The sequence below is a fragment of the Herpailurus yagouaroundi genome, unplaced genomic scaffold, assembly GCF_014898765.1.
Source record: "Herpailurus yagouaroundi ecotype Mexico unplaced genomic scaffold, PumYag 29, whole genome shotgun sequence".
In the NCBI taxonomy this organism is placed as follows: domain Eukaryota; kingdom Metazoa; phylum Chordata; class Mammalia; order Carnivora; family Felidae; genus Herpailurus; species Herpailurus yagouaroundi.
Window position 1 is genome coordinate 62251461 of NW_024412377.1, and position 18847 is coordinate 62270307.

The 18847-nt window shown below is 50.2% G+C and overlaps 1 protein-coding gene across 1 annotated transcript in view; it reads right to left on the minus strand.

Moving 5' to 3' along the window:
• Window positions 1-18847, minus strand: part of STK10 (serine/threonine kinase 10) — a 117445-nt gene that overhangs the window by 63699 nt on the left and 34899 nt on the right. The window contains exon 3 of the mRNA XM_040444982.1: window positions 401-449. Coding sequence (XP_040300916.1) covers window positions 401-449 — 49 coding nt within the window. The remainder of the gene's footprint in view (window positions 1-400; window positions 450-18847) is intronic.

Below are 18847 nucleotides of genomic sequence, written 5' to 3' on the forward strand. Positions count from 1 at the left end.
ATGACCTGAGCCGAAGTCGGAGGCTTACCAGACTGAGCCACCCAGGTGCCCCAGAATTCCTACTCTTCAAAGGATCTCCCTTAGGGGTCTCATTTTCACCTCCTCAGGGTGCTGTGGGGTGAGGCAAAGAAGGTCTCACCCATCTTACGGCCAACAAGGCTGGAGGGGATGAGTGACCAGCTCAAGGACACATGGCTTTTTGAATAGGAAGTGTTGGCTTTCTAATGAGCACCCTGCACTCCCTCCAAGAACCCAACCCCATTCCCAAAAGGGGACAGAGCATAAAAGTACTCAAACAGACCACATGAACTGCTGGGGCAGGGGAGTGCGGAACACCAGTCCTGGACTAGAGCCCTCAAGCCCACCCCAGCACCACTGCACCGGGTCAAGGGACACTCACCCAGCATGATGGCATCCACAGCTCCCCCAGGACAGAACTCGATCATGATCTGCAGAAAACACAAGGCAAAGTAAGAGTGAGCAGGGGTGCACAGCCCCACGGGATGGGGAGCACCTCGGGACCCGGCCCCAGCAGGATCAGCCGGCACCCACTGCCCCCGCTCCCTGGCCTCTCCTCATCCTGCCCCGGGGCCTGTCCAGTCTGCACCACCCCCTCTGATCTGACCCCAACCCTCACAGGAGTCTCTGAAACCCAGAGGGGTCCCGGGCCAGTTCATTTTTCAGGGGGGAAAGAAAAAGTTGCCACGGAAACCCACAACGGTAGCCAATGGCCTTTTGCCCCCCGCCTGCACCCTCCCTTCTCCTCCAGCCTGCCCTCCTCCCTTGTCCCCACCTGCCAGCTGCTCTACTTCCCAGGCCCCACAGCCAGGAAGCTCAAAGGACACCATCGCCCACATACAAGCCGGCCAAGTCCTCACGGAATCCTGGCACCTATCTCGCGCCTCTCTCCATCTCTCAGAGGCTAGGGCCCTCGCTGGCTTGCAACATCAGAACATCAGGGCCTTGAAGACCAGCCCAGGTGTAGAAACCCAGGCCCAGGAAGGGGATGGGACTGAGCGAGGCCACAGATTCTTAAGTGGCAGGTCCTGCACCAGAAAGGTTTTCTAACGCCCCGGGTCATTCTTGCATGCATGCACCCATTCGTTCATCACACACCCAGCAGGGACAGGGCCCAGGAGAACAACCAGACCCAGGCCTTCGAAGGCTGGCTCCCAGTTCAGCGCAGGGGCTGGAGAAGGACAACGAGCGTGCAGATTGCCACTGATGCTGACCCAGGCCCTCCCTCTCTAGCCCTCCCATCTTTGTTCTTTCTCACCCACACTGGGCTCCTATCACATGTGCAAAGATGCTGTTTTTCTCTGAAATTACAGATACAGGTAGGTGGGGAAGGGGGAAGCGTCACAAACTCGAGCAGCCATTCCCGGAATCTCCTCACCGCTTCCAGCTCCTGGCCCAGCGAGTGGTAAAGTCCCTCCAACCTAGCTGGGCAAAGGCAGGCGCCGTGCCCTGGGGCCAGTCATTCCCCCGCCCCCCCCCCCCCAGGGGAAAGAAAACCTCCGCCATAATCCTCTGGGCCAGAGCAGCTCTCCAGTCAGAGGAGGGAGGAGTGGCCGCACTGTTTCCATGAGTCTCCAGCTTGTGGCAGACCTTCCAGAGGCTTCCTGGCCATGTAAATGTAAGGATGCGGTGATCCGTGGCTGGACCCAGGTCCCAGGCCCGCCGTTCACTAGCTGCAGCCGTGGGCAGGTCACTTCAACATTTTCTCAGCTGGAAGATGGGGCTTGTTGATGCCACTGCACTTAACTGGGCCCCCCCACTGGGCTATATTTTCGGGGGACAAGCCACACCTGGATGCAAGAAACCAGAGCAGGCAGGGGGCCAGAGGTCCCAGATGCTGGGGGTAGCAAGACAGTGCTGGCCCTCCTAGCTTGGCCCTGAGCAGGGAACAGGCCTGCTCCATGCTGTGGGAGGCTCCGTGCTGGGGGAGAGAGCCTTGTAAGGGAACACCACCAGCTTGCACACCACCTCCCGCCAGGGAGGAAGGACATGGCCCCTGAGGCCCCTAGGGTCCCTCTGATGGTGCTTGGCCCGCACTGCCCCAGGACTTCCAACACTACAGGGACCCTGAATAACAGCCATCAGAGATGAATTAATGTCTTGCAACCCAGAACAGTGAGAAAGAGGTACTTCTTTCTTCCACTCGTTCCTTCATTCACTGCTTCATTTCACCAACCGCTCCCCAACCAGACTTGTTCCCTGGGGCCAGGGAACAAAGGTGGCCTGGACACAGGCACTGACCTCTTGCACAGCAGCAGATCGTTCCGGCTTTTAATAATTCTCAGCTCCACAGAAGGACAAAAAACCCTACTAATTGCTAGGAAAAGCCCAGCCACGAGAAGCAAACCTTGTCATCGTGCAAAACCGCTTACTATCTGAGCAGCCCGGTTGCTGCTCACCCGACCTCCGCAGGAATGACAGGTCACCAGGCCTTGCCGGGTGGCAGGCACCGGGCTGGGGCTCAGTCAGTATGAACTGTTACTATGGCTCCTTCCTTGAGCTCAAAGGTCTGGGATTTTTTTCTCTTGAGACTCCATGAAAGGTATCCTCTCCTCTCATTCAGAAAAATGCAAACAGGAACAGGGGCATGCAATTCTACTGAATTTTTACACACCCTGAAGTCCCCCCACCAAACCCAGGTTAGGAGCCGCCGCTCTGCCTCTGCACTCCTTACTATCTGTGTGGCTCGGGTAATACTAAGGACCACGCAGAGCTACCCTAAGGATTGGATGAGGTGGTGTTTACAAAACAACAGGCCCATGGCTCAGCCGGTTAGGCGGCTGACTTCGGCTCAGGTCATGATCTCTCGGTCCGTGAGTTCGAGCCCCGCGTCGGGCTCTGTGCTGACAGCTCAGAGCCTGGAGCCTGTTTCAGATTCCGTGTCTCCCTCTCTTTCTGACCCTCCCCCGTTCATGCTCTGTCTCTCTCTGTCTCAAAAATAAGTAAACGTTAAAAAAAAATTTTTAAACAAAAGAAAACAACAGGCCCAGCCTCCCACACAGTGCATGCAGGACAGGCTCAGGCACTGCCCCCTTCTCTAAGGGTGCAGCTGAAAGGTGGTGAACTTGAGTTCCGGTACTGATGGTGCAGCTTAACTGGCTATGTGACCTTGAGTAAGTCACTTCATCTCCCCGAGCCTCAATTTCATCTATAAAATGGCACTAATCACCTCCACCTCCAAAGTCAAGGCAGTTAAAGGAGATTCTCAACACGAAAGCCCAGTAGCAAAGCCACACCGATTAACACGCTCTCCTTGAACCTCTGGCAAACAAAACCCACCAGCAAGTATCACACTTACACCACCTTATTCAGGCTCCCTACAAATCTGTGCCTTCCTAGAACTAAGTCTGTCAGCACACCCTCTGTTATTATCAACAGTCAGTATGAGAAGTGGCCAAACCCAGGCAGTTCCTGCATCTGTCAGTGAACTTGTCCCTTACACAATCCCCTTACACAAGACCCCCCCATCCTCTCCAGATCGTGGCACTAGGAAAGCTTGACCATTCCGCCGATCCGTTTGCTTCCTCTTCTGCAATTCAAGAGCTCCGTGACCCCATGCACTTCCCTTTTGTAATTTTTTAAAATGTACTGATTGATTGATTGATTGCTCTAGCTGCTGGAAAGTTCTGAGCTTAGCTTTGGTTCTGTTCCCGGGAAAAAAAAATGTACCAACTTTTTTGTTCTATACCGAGATTAAACCCGCAACATTCCACAATTTGTATATGGACGCCAATGAAATGTTTTTAAAAGATAATCATCCTGCAGAAGTCTGAAGAAACAACGCTCCTTGGTATTAATCACACATGTGTTAGAATGATATTCCATTAACCTTTGTGTAAATACCACCTGACTATACCCTCACATGTGGCAAAATAGGGTTTGGTTTTTCTTCCTTTTTCTTTTTTTTTTGAAAGTGTTTTTACCCCCAATTGGTTTTAAAATTTTCACATCTTAGGGAGCCTGGGTCGCTCAGTTGGTTAAGCGTCTGACTTTGGCTCAAGTCATGATCTCACGGTTCATGGGTTTGAGCCCCACATTGGGCTCTGTGCCGACAGCTCAGAGCCTGGAGCCTGCTTCGGATTCTGTCTCCCTCTCTCTCTGCCCCTCCCCTGTTCAAGCTCGGCCTCTCTCTGTCTCAAAAATAAATAAACATTTAAAAAAAATTGTTTTAATAAATAAATAAAAATTTCACATCTTAGTGCCCTGATGGGATGGGGGAAAGAAAAAAAGTCCCTTTCATGATAGTTCTTACTAGGTTCCATTCCATGTGTCTTAACGTTCTACCTTTCACCTTGTCACTGGCAGGGCTGTAGGGGACTTCTACTGAAATGCGTGGGGTTTAGTTAACAAAATAATCTCAATTAATAAAAATAACAGAGCAAAAATAAAATAATCATCTTAATACCTTTCGAAGTTACGAAATATGCATGCTTAGAAGATAGAATGGAGGTACGTACATCAATGCTCAGGGAAGGATTACAGGTGGTCTATACTTAAATGTTTTCCAAATTTTATTCAACAAATATGTATAAAAATATTAGAGATACTTTGTTTTTAATGGGAAGAACAGGCCTAAAATAACCCCTGGCTGTAGATGCATCGATTCCTCTGAAGGAGGAGGAAGTTATCTGTGGCTGTCCACAATTAAAGCAGGCCTGTGTCCACGGTGTCCTGGGATGAAAGAAGGCTCCTTAGGATCAAGGATTCCGCGGTGCAGAACTGAAGGCCTCTAAGCCCCTACCAAGCCCCAAATCCAGCTCTAAGTACCAAGGACCAACAACTTGAACCCATCAGAGGCTCATCCTTCACACTCCCTTGAGAGCAGCAAGCCACTTGTGGCTCTAGGATTTCTCAGGACCAGGAGAAGTGAGGTTTGTGATCAGTTTAATCCATCCACAACTCGACCAAGGGCTCCACATTGCTAGGCGCAGCAGGGCCATAAATGTAGTATTTAATCAACAAACACTATCTGAGCTCCTAGTCTATAACAAGCCTGGGGACCAGGGAACCAGGAGGAACCAGACACATCCCTGCCCCAAGGCAGAGGCCAGTACAGGCACATGGTGACTGTGTTACCTAGAAGCCTGTAACTATGGAGGGCTTCCCAGAGAAGAGCTGGGTTTTGAAGGGCAATTTTACCAAATGAAGAAGGACAAAGGCATTCCAGGTAAAATACAGCAACTGCAGAGGCAGAACAGCAAGGGAGAGTAGGAAGGGGAGAAGGGAGGAATGTTCCAAGGGGTTCAAAAGGGTGGGAAGAGAGCGGGCCACAAAGGCCAACTGGAACTAGAATTCAAACATCTCCAAGTATGAACTTTACCCTGAGAGCTGTGTATGTATGTCTGGAGAAAGGCACCAGAGGGTTTCAATAAGGGGTGTTATAGACAGTTTCTGCTTTAGAGGATCCCTCTGGATATGGTATCTCTAAAGGGTAGGAAAGCAGAGGAACAGTGGATTTGGCTGGCGCAAATAGTAAAAAGGCCATTTTATGGGTCCCAGTGCCCAGGGCATCATGGATGTCTTCCCCCTGCACAGAGCATTCTTTCCTTCCCCTTTGTGAAGCAGCCACGAAAACTGGGTGGGACTCATCTCATCCCCAGTGGGGAGAGGAGGCCTAAGCCAATCAGGGAAATTCTCTGCCTCTTGCCCTGAGGGCTGATTCAGGGCTGGTCTAATCACAACCAAGCCCTGAGCTCTGCTTGATGGTGTGGGAAGCCATGATATCTCCTCTGGAGCCATAAAGAAACACAAAGCCCTGATGGTTGCGGGCAGCCATCTTGCAACCATGAGGGAAGCCAATGTGAAGACAAACCTATTACAAAGAGGAGGACAAAGAGAATCTAAGTCCTGCTCAAAATCCCCCTCATACCTGACCTTCCTCCAGACTTTTCAAATGAAATATGCATTAATTTCTTTTGTTGTTTAGGCTAGTTTGAGATTCTCTGTTACTTGTTACCAAAAGCATCTGATCTCACATTTGGCAAGAGATGATGAGGATGAATTAGAACAGTGAGAGAGGAGGACAAGGATGCCATCTCATGGGGCAAATAAGATTTCCCCAGTAATCTCTAGGTGGTACCAGCTAGAAACACTATGCCAGTAGTCTTTAAACTTTAGCGTGCAACAGAATCACCTGGAGAGGTTATTAGAAACAAGGTCACTGGGCCCTAACCCAGAGTTTCTGATTCAGTAGGGCTGGGGTGGGTCCAAGAAGCTGCATTTCCAACAAATGCCTGAGGGTTGCTGCCCCCAGTCCCCTGACCATCCTTTGAGAACCACTGCTCTACAGGAATTTGCAAAAGAGCAAGAGGCCTGGACCTTGGGGCCACACCTCTCCTCCCTCTAGCAAACACATAGTGCAAGATGGTAGTAGAGAAATCTTAGGAGCAAACTGGAAGAATTATGATTTCTTTTCTCCTCTTTATGGTGCCATGCTTTGAGGACCTTTGAACGCATGTCAAGGAGACAGGGATTAGTCAAGATGGGGTGTTTGGAAATGACACCAAAATCACAAGCAACAAAAACCAAACACAATGGACTTCATCAACAATAAAAGCTTTTGCACATCCAAGGGCATGATCAGGAGAGTGAAAAGACAACCCACAGAATGGGGAAAACCGTGAGAATCATATATTTTGATAAAAGACTAGTGTTCAGATTATATAAAGAACTCTTACAACTCAACCATAAAAGGACAAATATGGGGCACCTGGGTGGCTCTGTCAGTTAAGCGTCTGACTTCAGCTCTGGTCATGATCTCACGGTTTGGGGCTCAAACCCTGCGTCGGGTTCTGCGGAGCCTGCTTGGGATTCTCTCTCTTTCCGTCCCTCCCTCACTCTCTCTAGCTCTCAAAATAAATAAACTTAAAAAAAATTTTAAAGGACAAATAACCCAATTTAAAAATGGACAAAGGGGGCGCCTGGGTGGCTCAGTGGGTTGAGCGTCCAACTCCTTGATCTCGGCTCAGGTCATGATCCCAGAGATCATGGGATCCAGCCTTGTGTTGGGCTCTGTGCTGACAGTGTGGGGCCTGCTTGGGATTCTCTCTCTCCCCGACCCCACCACTCACACATGCACACTCACAATCTCTCTCTCTCTCTCTCTCTGTCTCTCTCAAAATAAATAAATAAACTTAAAAAGATGGACAAAGGATTTGAATAAATGTTTCTCCCCAAAAAGGGAAACATATGGCCAAATACACGTATGAAAAGGTGCTGACCGTCATTGGTCTTTAGGGAAATGTCAGTCAAAACTACAATAAAGTACCACTTCATAGAGGCTAGGATGCCTAGAATCAAAAAGATGCACAATAATCAGTGTTGGCCAGGATACTGACAAACTGAAACCCTCGTACAATGATGGTGGGAATGTAAAATTTCGCAGGCACTTTAGAAAACAGTGTGGCAATTCCTCAAAATGTTAAACATAGCATTACCATATGATCCAGCAATTCCACTCCAAGGTGTGTGTGTGTGTGTGTGTGTGTGTGTGTGTGTATCGCCACATGTGCACTGATTAAAAACATATGTCCATTAGCCAGATTGACTAAGAAAAAAAAGAGGACTCAAATTACCAATACGAGAAATCAGAGTGGGGACATTACTACTGATTTTACAGAAATAGAAAAGATCATAAGAGAGTACCATGAACACGTATATGCCAACAAACTGGAAAACCTAGACAAATTCCTGGAAGCAGACAACCTACCTAGATTGAATCATGAAAAAATGGAAAGTCTTAACGGACACTACCTAACTCATCCTATGAGGTCAGCATGACCCTAATATCAAAGCCAGGCAAACACTGCAAGAAAATAAAACTACAGATCAATATCCCTGATGAATACTGATGCAAAAATCCTCAACAAAATACTAGCAAATCAAATTCAGCAACATACTAAGAGGATTATACACCATGGCCCAGTGGGATTTACTTCTGGAAGCAAGGATGGTTTAACATACAAAGATCAGTCAATGGAATTGACCACATTAATGGAATGAAGGAGGGAAAAACACCATCACTTCAACTGATGCAGGAAAAAACATCTAACAAAATTCAACACTCTTTCCCAGGAAAACCACCAACAAACTAGGAATAGGATAAAACCACCTCAACATATCAAAGACCATATATGAAAACCCATAGTGGGCTTTATACTCGAAGTGAAAGACTGAAAGCTTCTTGTCTAGGATTAGGAACAAGACAAGGATGCCCACTTTCTTCACTCCTATTCGACACAATACTGGAAGTCCTAGCCAGCATAATTAAGTAAGAAAAGTAAGAGGCCAGCAAATTGCAAAGAAGGGGTAAAATTATCTCTGCAGATGACATGACCCAACATGTAGAAAACCCTAAAGATTATAAACACCCTCGGGGCGCCTGGGTGGCGCAGTCGGTTAAGCGTCCGACTTCAGCCAGGTCACGATCTCGCACTCCGTGAGTTCGAGCCCCGCGTCGGGCTCTGGGCTGGTGGCTCGGAGCCTGGAGCCTGCTTCCGATTCTGTGTCTCCCTCTCTCTCTGCCCCTCCCCCGTTCATGCTCTGTCTCTCTCTGTCCCAAAAATAAATAAAACGTTGAAAAAAAAAATTAAAAAAAAAAAAAAAAAAAGATTATAAACACCCAGAAAACTGTTACAACCAGTAAACAATTTTTAGCAAAGTTGCAGGACATAAAGCAACACACAAAAATCAGGTGAGATTCTATACTCTGACAATGAATAATCCAAAAGGAAATTAAGGAAACAATTCCATTTACAATAGCATCAAAAAGAAGAAAATAACTCAGGAATACCTAGGAAGAAAAAAAAAAAAAAAACCCAAGAAGGCAAAATATCTGTACCCTGAAAAGTATAAAACATTGCTAAAAGAAGTTAAAGACGGACAAGTAAATAGAAAGACATCCCACGTTCATGGATGGAAAGACTCCATATTGTTAAGATGTCAATGTTACCCCGTCTACAGAGTCCCTATCAAATCCTGATGGCATCTTTTACAAAAATTAAAAAATCCATTGTGAAATTCATATGGAATATCAAAGGATCCCAAATAGCCAAGACAATCGTTCTTAAAAAAGAAGAAAGTTGGAAATCTCACACTTCTTAATTTAAAACTTGCTACAGGGGTGCCTGGGTGGCTCAGTTGGTTGGGCTTCCGACTTCAGCTCAAGTCATGATCTCGCAGTTCATGAGTTCGAGCCCCACGTCGAGCTCTGTGCTGACAGCTCAGAGCCTGGAGCTGCTACGGATTCTGTGTCTCCCTCTCTCCCTGCCCCTCCCCTGCTCACACTCTGTCTCTCTCAAAAATAAATAATAATTTAAAAAAACTTGCTACAAAGCTAGAGTAATCAAAACACTTTGGTACTGAAGAAAGGCTGACCTATACATCAGTGGAAAGGCAGCCCAGAAATAAACTCTTACATATGTGGTATATAAAACTCACCGTTTGTGAGTTCAAGCACAGAGGCTGCTTGGGATTCTCTCTCTCCACCCTTCCCCAGCTTGTGCTCTGTCGATCTCTCTCAAAACAAATAAATAGACTTAAAAATATTCACTCAAGGTGCCTGGGAGACGCAGTCGGTTAAGCATCCAACTTCAGCTCTGGTCACGATCTCACAGTTCACAAGTTTAAGCCCCGCATCAGGGTCTCTGCTGTCAGCGCAGAGCTCATTTCAGCTGCTCTGTCTCCCTCTCTCCCTGCCCCTCCCCTGCTTGTGCAATCTCTCGCAAAAACAAATAGATGTTAAAAAAAAAATTATAGGGGCGCCTGGGTGGCTCAGTCGGTTAAGCCGCCGACTTCGGCTCAGGTCATGATCTCGCGGTCCGTGAGTTCGAGCCCCGCGTCGGGCTCTGTGCTGACAGCTCAGAGCCTGGAGCCTGTGTCGGATTCTGTGTCTCCCTCTCTCTGACCCTCCCCCGTTCATGCTCTCTCTGTCTCTCTCTGTCTCAAAAATAAATAAACGTTAAAAATAAATAAATAAATAAAATAAAATTATAAAAATTCCAAAAAAGCAAAGTCTAACACAAGTTACAGCATGGGTGAACCTCAAAGACAATATGCTAAGTGAAATGCCAGCCGCAATAGCACAAATATGAGCTCTCTTACGTGAGGTACCTCTAGTAGTCAAATTCATAGAAACAGAAAGTATTAAGAGGATTGTCGGTGGGTGGTGGGGGGAGGAGAACGGGAAGTTAGTGCTTAATGGGACCCAGTTTCAGTTCGGGGAGATGAACAATTTCTGGACATGATGGTGGTGACGGTTGCACAACACTGAGGAAGTACTTGATGCCAATGGCCTGTGCACTTAAAAACGATTAAAATGGCCGATGTTGTTTATGTGTGTTTTGCCCCAATTAAAAAAAAAACACACACATGGGGCGCCTGGGTGGCTCAGTCGGTTAAGCGGCCGACTTCGGCTCAGGTCATGATCTCGAGGTCCGTGAGTTCGAGCCCCGCGTCGGGCTCTGTGCTGACAGCTCAGAGCCTGATGGCTGTTTCAGATTCTGTGTCTCCCTCTCTCTGACCCTCCCCTGTTCATGCTCTGTCTCTCCCGGTCTTAAAAATAAATAAAACGTTAAAAAAAAAATTAAAAAAAAAAACACACAAATCCACACCAAAGCTTGTATACAAATGTTCACAGAAGCATGATTCACAATAGGCAAAAAGCGGAAATAAATGTCTATCAGCTAATGAATGCAGAAACAAAATGTGGCATTAGCTTTATCCAGTGGAAGGTCATGAAAAGGAATGAGGCACTGACACCATCCTGCAGTGTGGATACACCTTGAAAACTTCATACCGAGTGAAAGAAGTCAGATGGCAAAAGGCCACGTATGATAGGATTCCATTTACATAAAACATCCAGAGCAGGCAAATCCATAGAAACAGAGATTGGTGGTTACAAGGCACTAGAGGGAGGGAGCATTGGAGGGGTGGGGTACGGAGCAGGGGAGGGCGGGCTCCCGGAACAATACACTGCCCGGCTCTCAAAATGCGACCCAAGCGCTCTCCGGATCAGAAGGCTGTTGACACCGTGTGCCAAGCCCCGTCCCAGGCCCTCTCTGGCCCTTTATTCAGAGTCTCTCATTTAATCCTCACACGGTTCTGTATTCCCATTCTATAGATCAAGGGCTGCCAAACTTGCTCTGCGAAGGGCCAGATAGTAAATGCTTTCAGGTCTGCAGCCATAAGGTGTCTGTCGCATGCAAATCACTCTTGTAGCCAGAAAGCAGCCAGAGATGGTACCTGAACAAATGGGCACAGCTGTGTGCCCACAAACCTTCATCTACGAACACGGGGGGCAGGCCAGATTTGGTGCTCAGGCGCTTGTCCGTCATCCCCGATTCCAGATGAGAAAACTGAAGCATAGAGAGATTCAGTAACTTGTCAAGGTCCCCAACTAATAAGAGGTGAGGCCAGGACATGACCCAGGTGCTTGACTAAAGAGCTCCTATTCCATTCCCTGGGCTCAACTTCCCCAACCAGTGGGGAGGGCCTACAACACATCAGACATCTTCCCTACTGGTACCTGAATATCTTTCTTTTCTTTTTTTTTTTTTTTTAACGTTTATTTATTTTTGAGAGAGAGAACACAAGCAGGGGAGGGGAAGAGACGGGGAGACAGAGGATCCGAAGCGGGCTCTGCACTGATGGCAGCCAGTCTGACGCGGGGCTCAAACTCACAAACCGCGAGATCATGACCTGAGCCGAAGTCAGATGCTCAGCTGACTGCCCCCCCCCCCCCTCCCGGCAGCTCCTTGGTACCTGAGTACCTTTATTTTAAGGTTTCACCTCAACCTGTAAGGTAGGCATTCCCCTCCCGCCCTACCCTGGAACCCACAGCTGGCAGAGGTGGGATCTGAACCCTGGCCATGGGAGCCGGGCTGCTCGCAGCAGCTGCCCTGCATTAAGAAGGCGGGGTTGGGGCGCCTGGGTGGCTCAGTCGGTTAAGCATCCGACTTCAGCTCAGGTCATGATCTCGCAGTCCATGAGTTCGAGCCCCATGTCGGGCTCTGTGCTGACAGCTCGGAGCCTGGAGCCTGTCTCAGATTCTGTGACTCCCTGTCTCTCTGACCCTCCCTGCTTCATGCTCTGTCTCTCTCTGTCTCAAAAGTAAATAAATATTAAAAAAAAAAAAAAAAGAAGGCAGGGCTGCCTGAGCCTGGACACAAGTCGCACATTCTGCTAAGGGAGGCACTTGCTTTTTCCAGGCCCTCTCGTCAGAGTGCCCTCACCGCGACTGGTCTCCCTCCTCAGCACTCTCGAGCTTTGTTTCCCTGGAGACGCCAGCCCATACACACAGCTGGGGGTGCCGGATGGGGGACAGCCCATAGCTGCCGGCTTCTTCTCTGGCTGGAGGCCAAAGGAAACTGGAAACCTGTGTTTACCTCCCCATCAGTTTAGATTAAGCAGCTGTCACAGCACGGCACAGGGGTCACGGCCTTGTTACGTGATCTTGGCAGGCCAGGTCACCTCTCCAGTCACTCATTCATTCGTTGATTCATTCATCCACGGATTTCTCAGGCACCTACCCTGTACCTATACTATTTTAGCCCCTGGGATTATAGCAGTGAGAAACAGTCCTCGTGCACCTGGAGTTTCATTCAGAAAACCAATCTACGTGTCTGGGTGATGAGCCCACCTGGCAGGGGGTGGGGGCGGTCGTGTACCCAGCCCCGCACCTGCACAGCTCAATTAAAGAAGTAACGTCTCCCTTTTCCGGCCTGGGAATGGCTACCGTACAACCTTCTTTGGAGCGGTGCAAAGGATCGACTCAATAGTCCAGAAGACTGATAGGGCCAGAATTAAAAATCTCTCCTCTCTACCAGATCCACCTTTCGGGGCTAAACATCACTACCAAGGTGATTTCCGCCTTTCTAAGTAACACACACAAAGAAACCCCCACGAACGCAGCTGTTTTACCCACGTCTCACTCCGTGCCCTCAACCTCCTCGAGAGGTGAGCGGTTGCCAGGTCTGTGACCTGGGGTCAGCCTCAGTTTCCCCATCCGTGACATTTAATTGGAATCAAGAGCTTACTCTGTGCCAGGCCCTATGCCAAGTCCTTTGCACAGATTATCTTCCACTCATTAATCGAGGTAGGCATCCTAAAAAATACCTATACCTCGTGGGGCTTATTGTGAGGATTAAATAAGATAATGTATGCCGGGCACTTAAAACATTATCTAGCACACAGTAAGTAAATGCTCAATAAATGTTACCAATTGTTATTAGCAGTTGGTGATATTTTATTCCCGTTTTACATATGGGGAAACTGAGGCTCAGAAAGATTAGTCTGTGATTAAGGGTTTTTTTTTCTTTTTAAATATTTTAAATGTTTATTTACTTTTGAGAGAGAGAGACAGACAGGGCACGAGCAGGGCAGAGGCAGAGAGGAAAGGAGACACAGACTCCAAAGCAGGCTCCAGGCCCCAAGCTATCGGCACAGAGCCCCACGCAGGGCTTGAACTCACGAACTGTGAGATCATGACCTGAGCTGAAGTCAGACACTTAACCCACTGAGCCACCCAGGCGCCCCAAAGGTTTTTTTTTCTTTTCTTTTTTGATAAAAGCAAACTAAAACCAGAATAAGAAAAAAACCCACAGAAGATTTCTGGTTGGGCTTAATTCCATTCACAGAGAAAGAGAGGGAGGCTGCACAAGAGGCCATGACAATCCATGCAGGAAAGGGACGGTTGAGTGCATGGAAACATCTGTGATGGCACAGCTGGTCCCTCCCCAGCCAAGGAGGACACACAGCACATCTCAAGACCGTGAATGTATGAAGTAAGTAGTGGCACAGCCAGGACCTGAACTGGGACCCTATCTGGGTGACAATCGGCTCTGTTCATCTCTCTGGTGGAAGAGACCTGGTGACCCCACCCCACCCCTCCTTCCTCAGGCCTCAAGGGGGAAGCCGCGAAAAGCGTTGAGTCACAGCCTCTGGGTGGGTCGGAGAAAGGGCCCCTCTCTCTCCTTGCTCAGCTCTCCCTGGGCCCCACTGGTCAGCTCACACATACCAAGTTAGCTTGCTCACCCAGAGATAAGGGACCTAGGATGTCCCGGCCCCAATAAGAACAAGCATGGACCACCCACAGGGTTTAGAAATTAACTTTTACAGCCCACAGGCAGCAGGGCCAACCAGCAGGATCTGGCCAATACTGCCACAGCCTGGCAGTCCCAGAGAGACAACTGAGGCACGCTCATGCCGAGAGGAGACATCAACACTCTGCTCTGGACCTGGGTCCCCTCACCTCTCTGGCCTCCCGTGTAGCCAACAGGGGCACCGAGTACACAAAAGGCAGTCAATAAATAAACATTGGCAACATTCCTGGGACTAAAATTAACGAAGCCATATATCTGTCCAGCCGGGAGGTCTGGACACAGTCCCCGATCCGCCACTGTCCTTCGTGGAGCTATCATAATCCCCTTTCCTGCTTTGATCCTCAGCTGCCACATCTGGAAAATGAAGCTTCTCACAGCTGTAAGGTTATGTGCAACACTGACCTTTCAGAGTTTAAGGGGAGTGACTAAAGTCACTTTGTCATTAAATAAATAGTAGTTTGTAGTTATAAAAGTCCATTCATATCATCCATTAGCAGAGCCTGAACCTAGCACGTGATCATAGATGAATCACGTGCTAGGTTGTATACACAGATCATGTGTCAAGGGATCCGTGAATGAATGAATAAATATCAGTGAAACATTTCAGTGGCGTTAAGATGCCCAAAGATCAGGCCGAACAGCCAAAGGGTGACTAACGCTGCTGACAGCCAGATTCTGCCAAGAAAGCCAGACAGAAGCCAGCCCCACCCCCACCATCCGGCCACCCAAGACAGTAGAGATGAGGGCTGCCATTAGTGAGCACCTAATGCATACAGGCACCGTACTAAGCACTCCTCCACTGGGAGCAGTAATACTTATCCCTAGTACACAGACGGGGAAACTGAGGTTTGGTGGGGAAAGGGCTTCCCCAAAGCCACTCGGCACACAAGGGGCGGAACCAGGACACAAACCCAGGTCTGACTCTAAGACAGAGCTGAGGCCTATAGCCTCGAGCAAGCCCTTTGTCCCTCTGGGCTGTTTCTTCCCAGGGAAGTGGAGATAGGTACTGCAGTCATCCAGGCCTCCCTGCTCTGAGAGGCACCGTGCCCTGGGCAAGGGGACACCCCATCAGCACAGATGGTTACTCAACAGAGGCCTGTGGAAAGAGGTCCGTGGGGCAGACATGAAAAAAAACAAAACAGTCAACACAAAAATGTCTCCTCCAGCTTCTGGGCCGCCTGTCCCTGTAGGTGGAGCCCCAGAACCTCAGCACCTCTGAGCTCTGGGCCAAACAATGTGGCCATTGAGTGGGGCAGCCCACACCCACAAGGCCTCCCTGGAACGCAGTGCCTCCTTCCTCCGCCCCCAGCCCCACCCGCCACATTCACAGAAAGCCAAGGGAAGGAATTCGGGCTCCCCTTGAGCCCATGTGAACTAGAGCACAGGGGATGACCTTGGGGTTCCTGGGGGTAGAGGTGCAATTCTGCCAAGGCAAAGGGGAGGAGTGAAGACTGGCGAGCTTCCAAGCCTGTCTAGCACATTCTATGGCCCCTCTGCCACACTCCCTAGGGTGGGATCACCAGATGAGGAGATGGAGGTGGTTCCACATCCTCATGTGCTGGCCCAAGTGCGCACAGCTGTGGGGTGCTATGGAGGGGATTCGAATCTGGGAATTCCTAACTCCTGGCACCGTCTGGCCCGGAGGTCAGCAGCGTTGGCTTCAGGATCAGAGTCCCTGAGCCTGAGTCCGCAGGCCGCTACGGGAGGACTACAGGCCTTCATTCTCGGAGCCTCCATTTGCTCATCTGTAAAATGAGGCAACATATCCCTGCCCTGAAGCAATCTTGGGAGATTAAATGAGATCAGAGGTGTAAAATTAACAAACAGTGCCTGGCACCTAGCCAGAATGTGACAAACGAGAGCCACTGTCATCATTATGATGGCCACCAACATCACCACCGCCTTCCTCACACACGACTCAGGAAAGGCCAAGTTCAGGGTTGGAACCAGGCTCCGGGGCAGATGCAAACTGGACCTCCAGCCCCTGGGGAGAGACACAGGCTCTAGTGTGTCTGCAAAGACATTTCTGATCCCTCTGACCATCTGTCGGCCCAGCCACCATTCCCTAAAGCCAGCTGCGACCAGGATTCCTGCAGATAGAGAGGAACGAGGCAGGGCCATAGCCCTGCCCTGGGGGAAGTGACTAGAAGGGAGGGGTCAGGAGTTGGCCTCCCAAATCCATGAGACATGGAGTGAGTAGGGTCATAGGAAACGGCTGCCTGGTAGGAGACCCCATTTTCAACTAAATTTGTTAAACACTGTGGCATCTGAGATGGTCCTTAAGGGACAAGCAGGATTTGAAACAAAGGGGTCGGGGCGGTGGAGGGGGGGGATGAAATACAACGGGCAGAGCCAGGAAAGTGGTGCAGGGTGGGCATTCAGGTCTTACTACCTAAGACAACCGCTGGCCTTCCCTGACTCATTGCCTGAGGGACACAAGCCTCCAAGGAACCAATACTCCCGCGTAAACTAAGGTGAACACGGGATTTCAGGACTGGAGTCACACACAGCTGGGTTCTAGTTCGGGCTCTGACACTAACAGAACAACCCCGGGGGCACGTCCAGAGCTCCGAGCCTGGTTTGCTCATCTGTCAAGTGGGGGGAACTGTAGGACCTGCCTCCCAGGTAGTGATCAAACAGGGTGACGTGAGGAAGACCTAGGGCGCATTCGGCAAGTGCACCAACTGTCCGTGACACCAGCTGTATGCACTTGGCGAGCGTGCGCCCCACCGGCGCGTGCCCCGCAAGAGGGCGAAGGAGCAGTTATTCCAGAGCAGCAGGGAGCTGGGGAAAAACACTGGGTGTCCCAGGCAAGTCCAAGCGCCCATCTGTTCACAGCACACACCATCACCTGACACCCGATGCGTGGTCCATGCTCATTTTGTCTATTGTCCCCTCTCCAAGCCACCCCCAGAGTGGAGTTTCCCTGAAGGCAGGGCTTTGTGTCCATGCCCTCACCAGAAACAGTGCCCAGCACACAGCTGGTGCTCTGTGAACATCTGTTGGTGAAGGAAGGGAGGGAGGAAGCCACAAGCCAGTGAGTGAATGAATGAATGAATACGTGAATGAAGCGTGGCCGCCCCGTCTGCTCCAGGGAGGTCTCGGTCCCGACACGTGAGGCTGTGGATGTGGAACAGCAGACACAGACAGGAGTGACCACGACAGGGACTCACAGACCGTGTGACAGCTGTAGGGGTTAAAGGTCCCCTCAGTGACAATGCAAGCCGGAAGCGCTCTGACAGAGCCCAGTAGGGACACCACCAGGAAGGCAGCAATCCACACAGAAGAGAGCCCCACAGCCCCCCATATGCCCGTTTCCCCACTCCCCACCCAGGACCGGAATCATTTGTCCCCTCGGGGCCCGGCAGAGCATAAATGCTGCCTGGGCAGGGGCAGTGGCAGGCAGGAGGGCAGGTGCCCGACTATGAGGCAGCTATACTCAGCCAGCTCACAGGGGCCATGCAGAAATATGGGCCCATGTGGCCGGAGCTGCTGACCCTTCAAGCCAAGCCAGGTGCCTGGATTCTCGTGTGAAAGATGTCAATTTATGAAGGTTCACGCTATTTCAAAAAACTGAAAAGGCCTGACCTCGATGCAGCCTGTGGGCCTGGTTGACACATCTATCTGCCCACCTAGACTCGTTAGCTAAATGCCTGACACTGAGCTCCTACTATCCGCCAGCTGGGACATGATGGGTTTCTGACCCTGGACAAAGGGCTGTGAAGTCAGTGTCATCACCGTCAACATCCAGATGAGGAAACTGAGCCTCCGAAGCATGAAGAGATACGTCTAGGGTCACATGGCAGCACAGGGGGCGGACTGCAGCCCAGGTCTGGGTGACTCCAAGGCCCATGCCTGGTGGACTGAAGGACTGTGAGGAGGACCAAGTTGGGGACGACAGCCGCCCGACAGGGTCAGAGAGCAAACAAAACCCACGTGGACGTGCTTGAGAATGTGGTGGGCAAATCCCCGGACTACAGAGTCACCCTTGCTCCTGAGACTGTGATACACAGAGCCCAGCCTGGCCATCCCGACAGCAAGATTCCAGGTGGCCCCAGATTACTCCAGCCTGTCCATCCACATCTGCATGACCCCACCTGCTCCCAGCCAGGGGACCCCAGCAGCACCGGGGGGGGGGGGTCTACTGTGCCCGAGGTAGAAGCCTGGCCACAGGCTCTTTCCCACCAGACACTGCCAAACATGTTCTGTTGGACAAGGGGCTCCTCGGGTGGACAGTGGGGGGGGGGGGGGGGCACACACTGTATCCTTTGAACTGTTCCCAGTGGTACCCAGGGCTGGCACCAGGAGGGGCACGGTTTTGAAGCCTAGCTGATCTGGGCTGGAAACTGGCTGAGTCAAGACAAGTCTCTCTCCCTCTCTCTCTCTCTGACCCTGTCTTCCCATCTGTAAAATGGAGGTAAGAGCATCTGTATCCCATGGATTTGGGACAATCCGGTGAGATAATCATGAAAGAGCCCAGCAAAGGGCAGGTATTTTGCTGACTCTTCCTTCTCGTCCCCCCTGCCTGATTCATCCTCTACTCCAAGAAGCTACAAGCCTCCCCCCGCCGCTTTCCCTCCCCAAGTTTCAGGGCACTCTAGCTGTACAAGGGGAATGGCAAGAAAGTATAACACATCTGCCTCAAAGGACTGAGAAGCCTGTGCAGAGACTTTCAGGTACTACTGTGTGTGTGTGTGTGTGTGTGTGTGTGTGTGTGTGTGTGTGTGTGT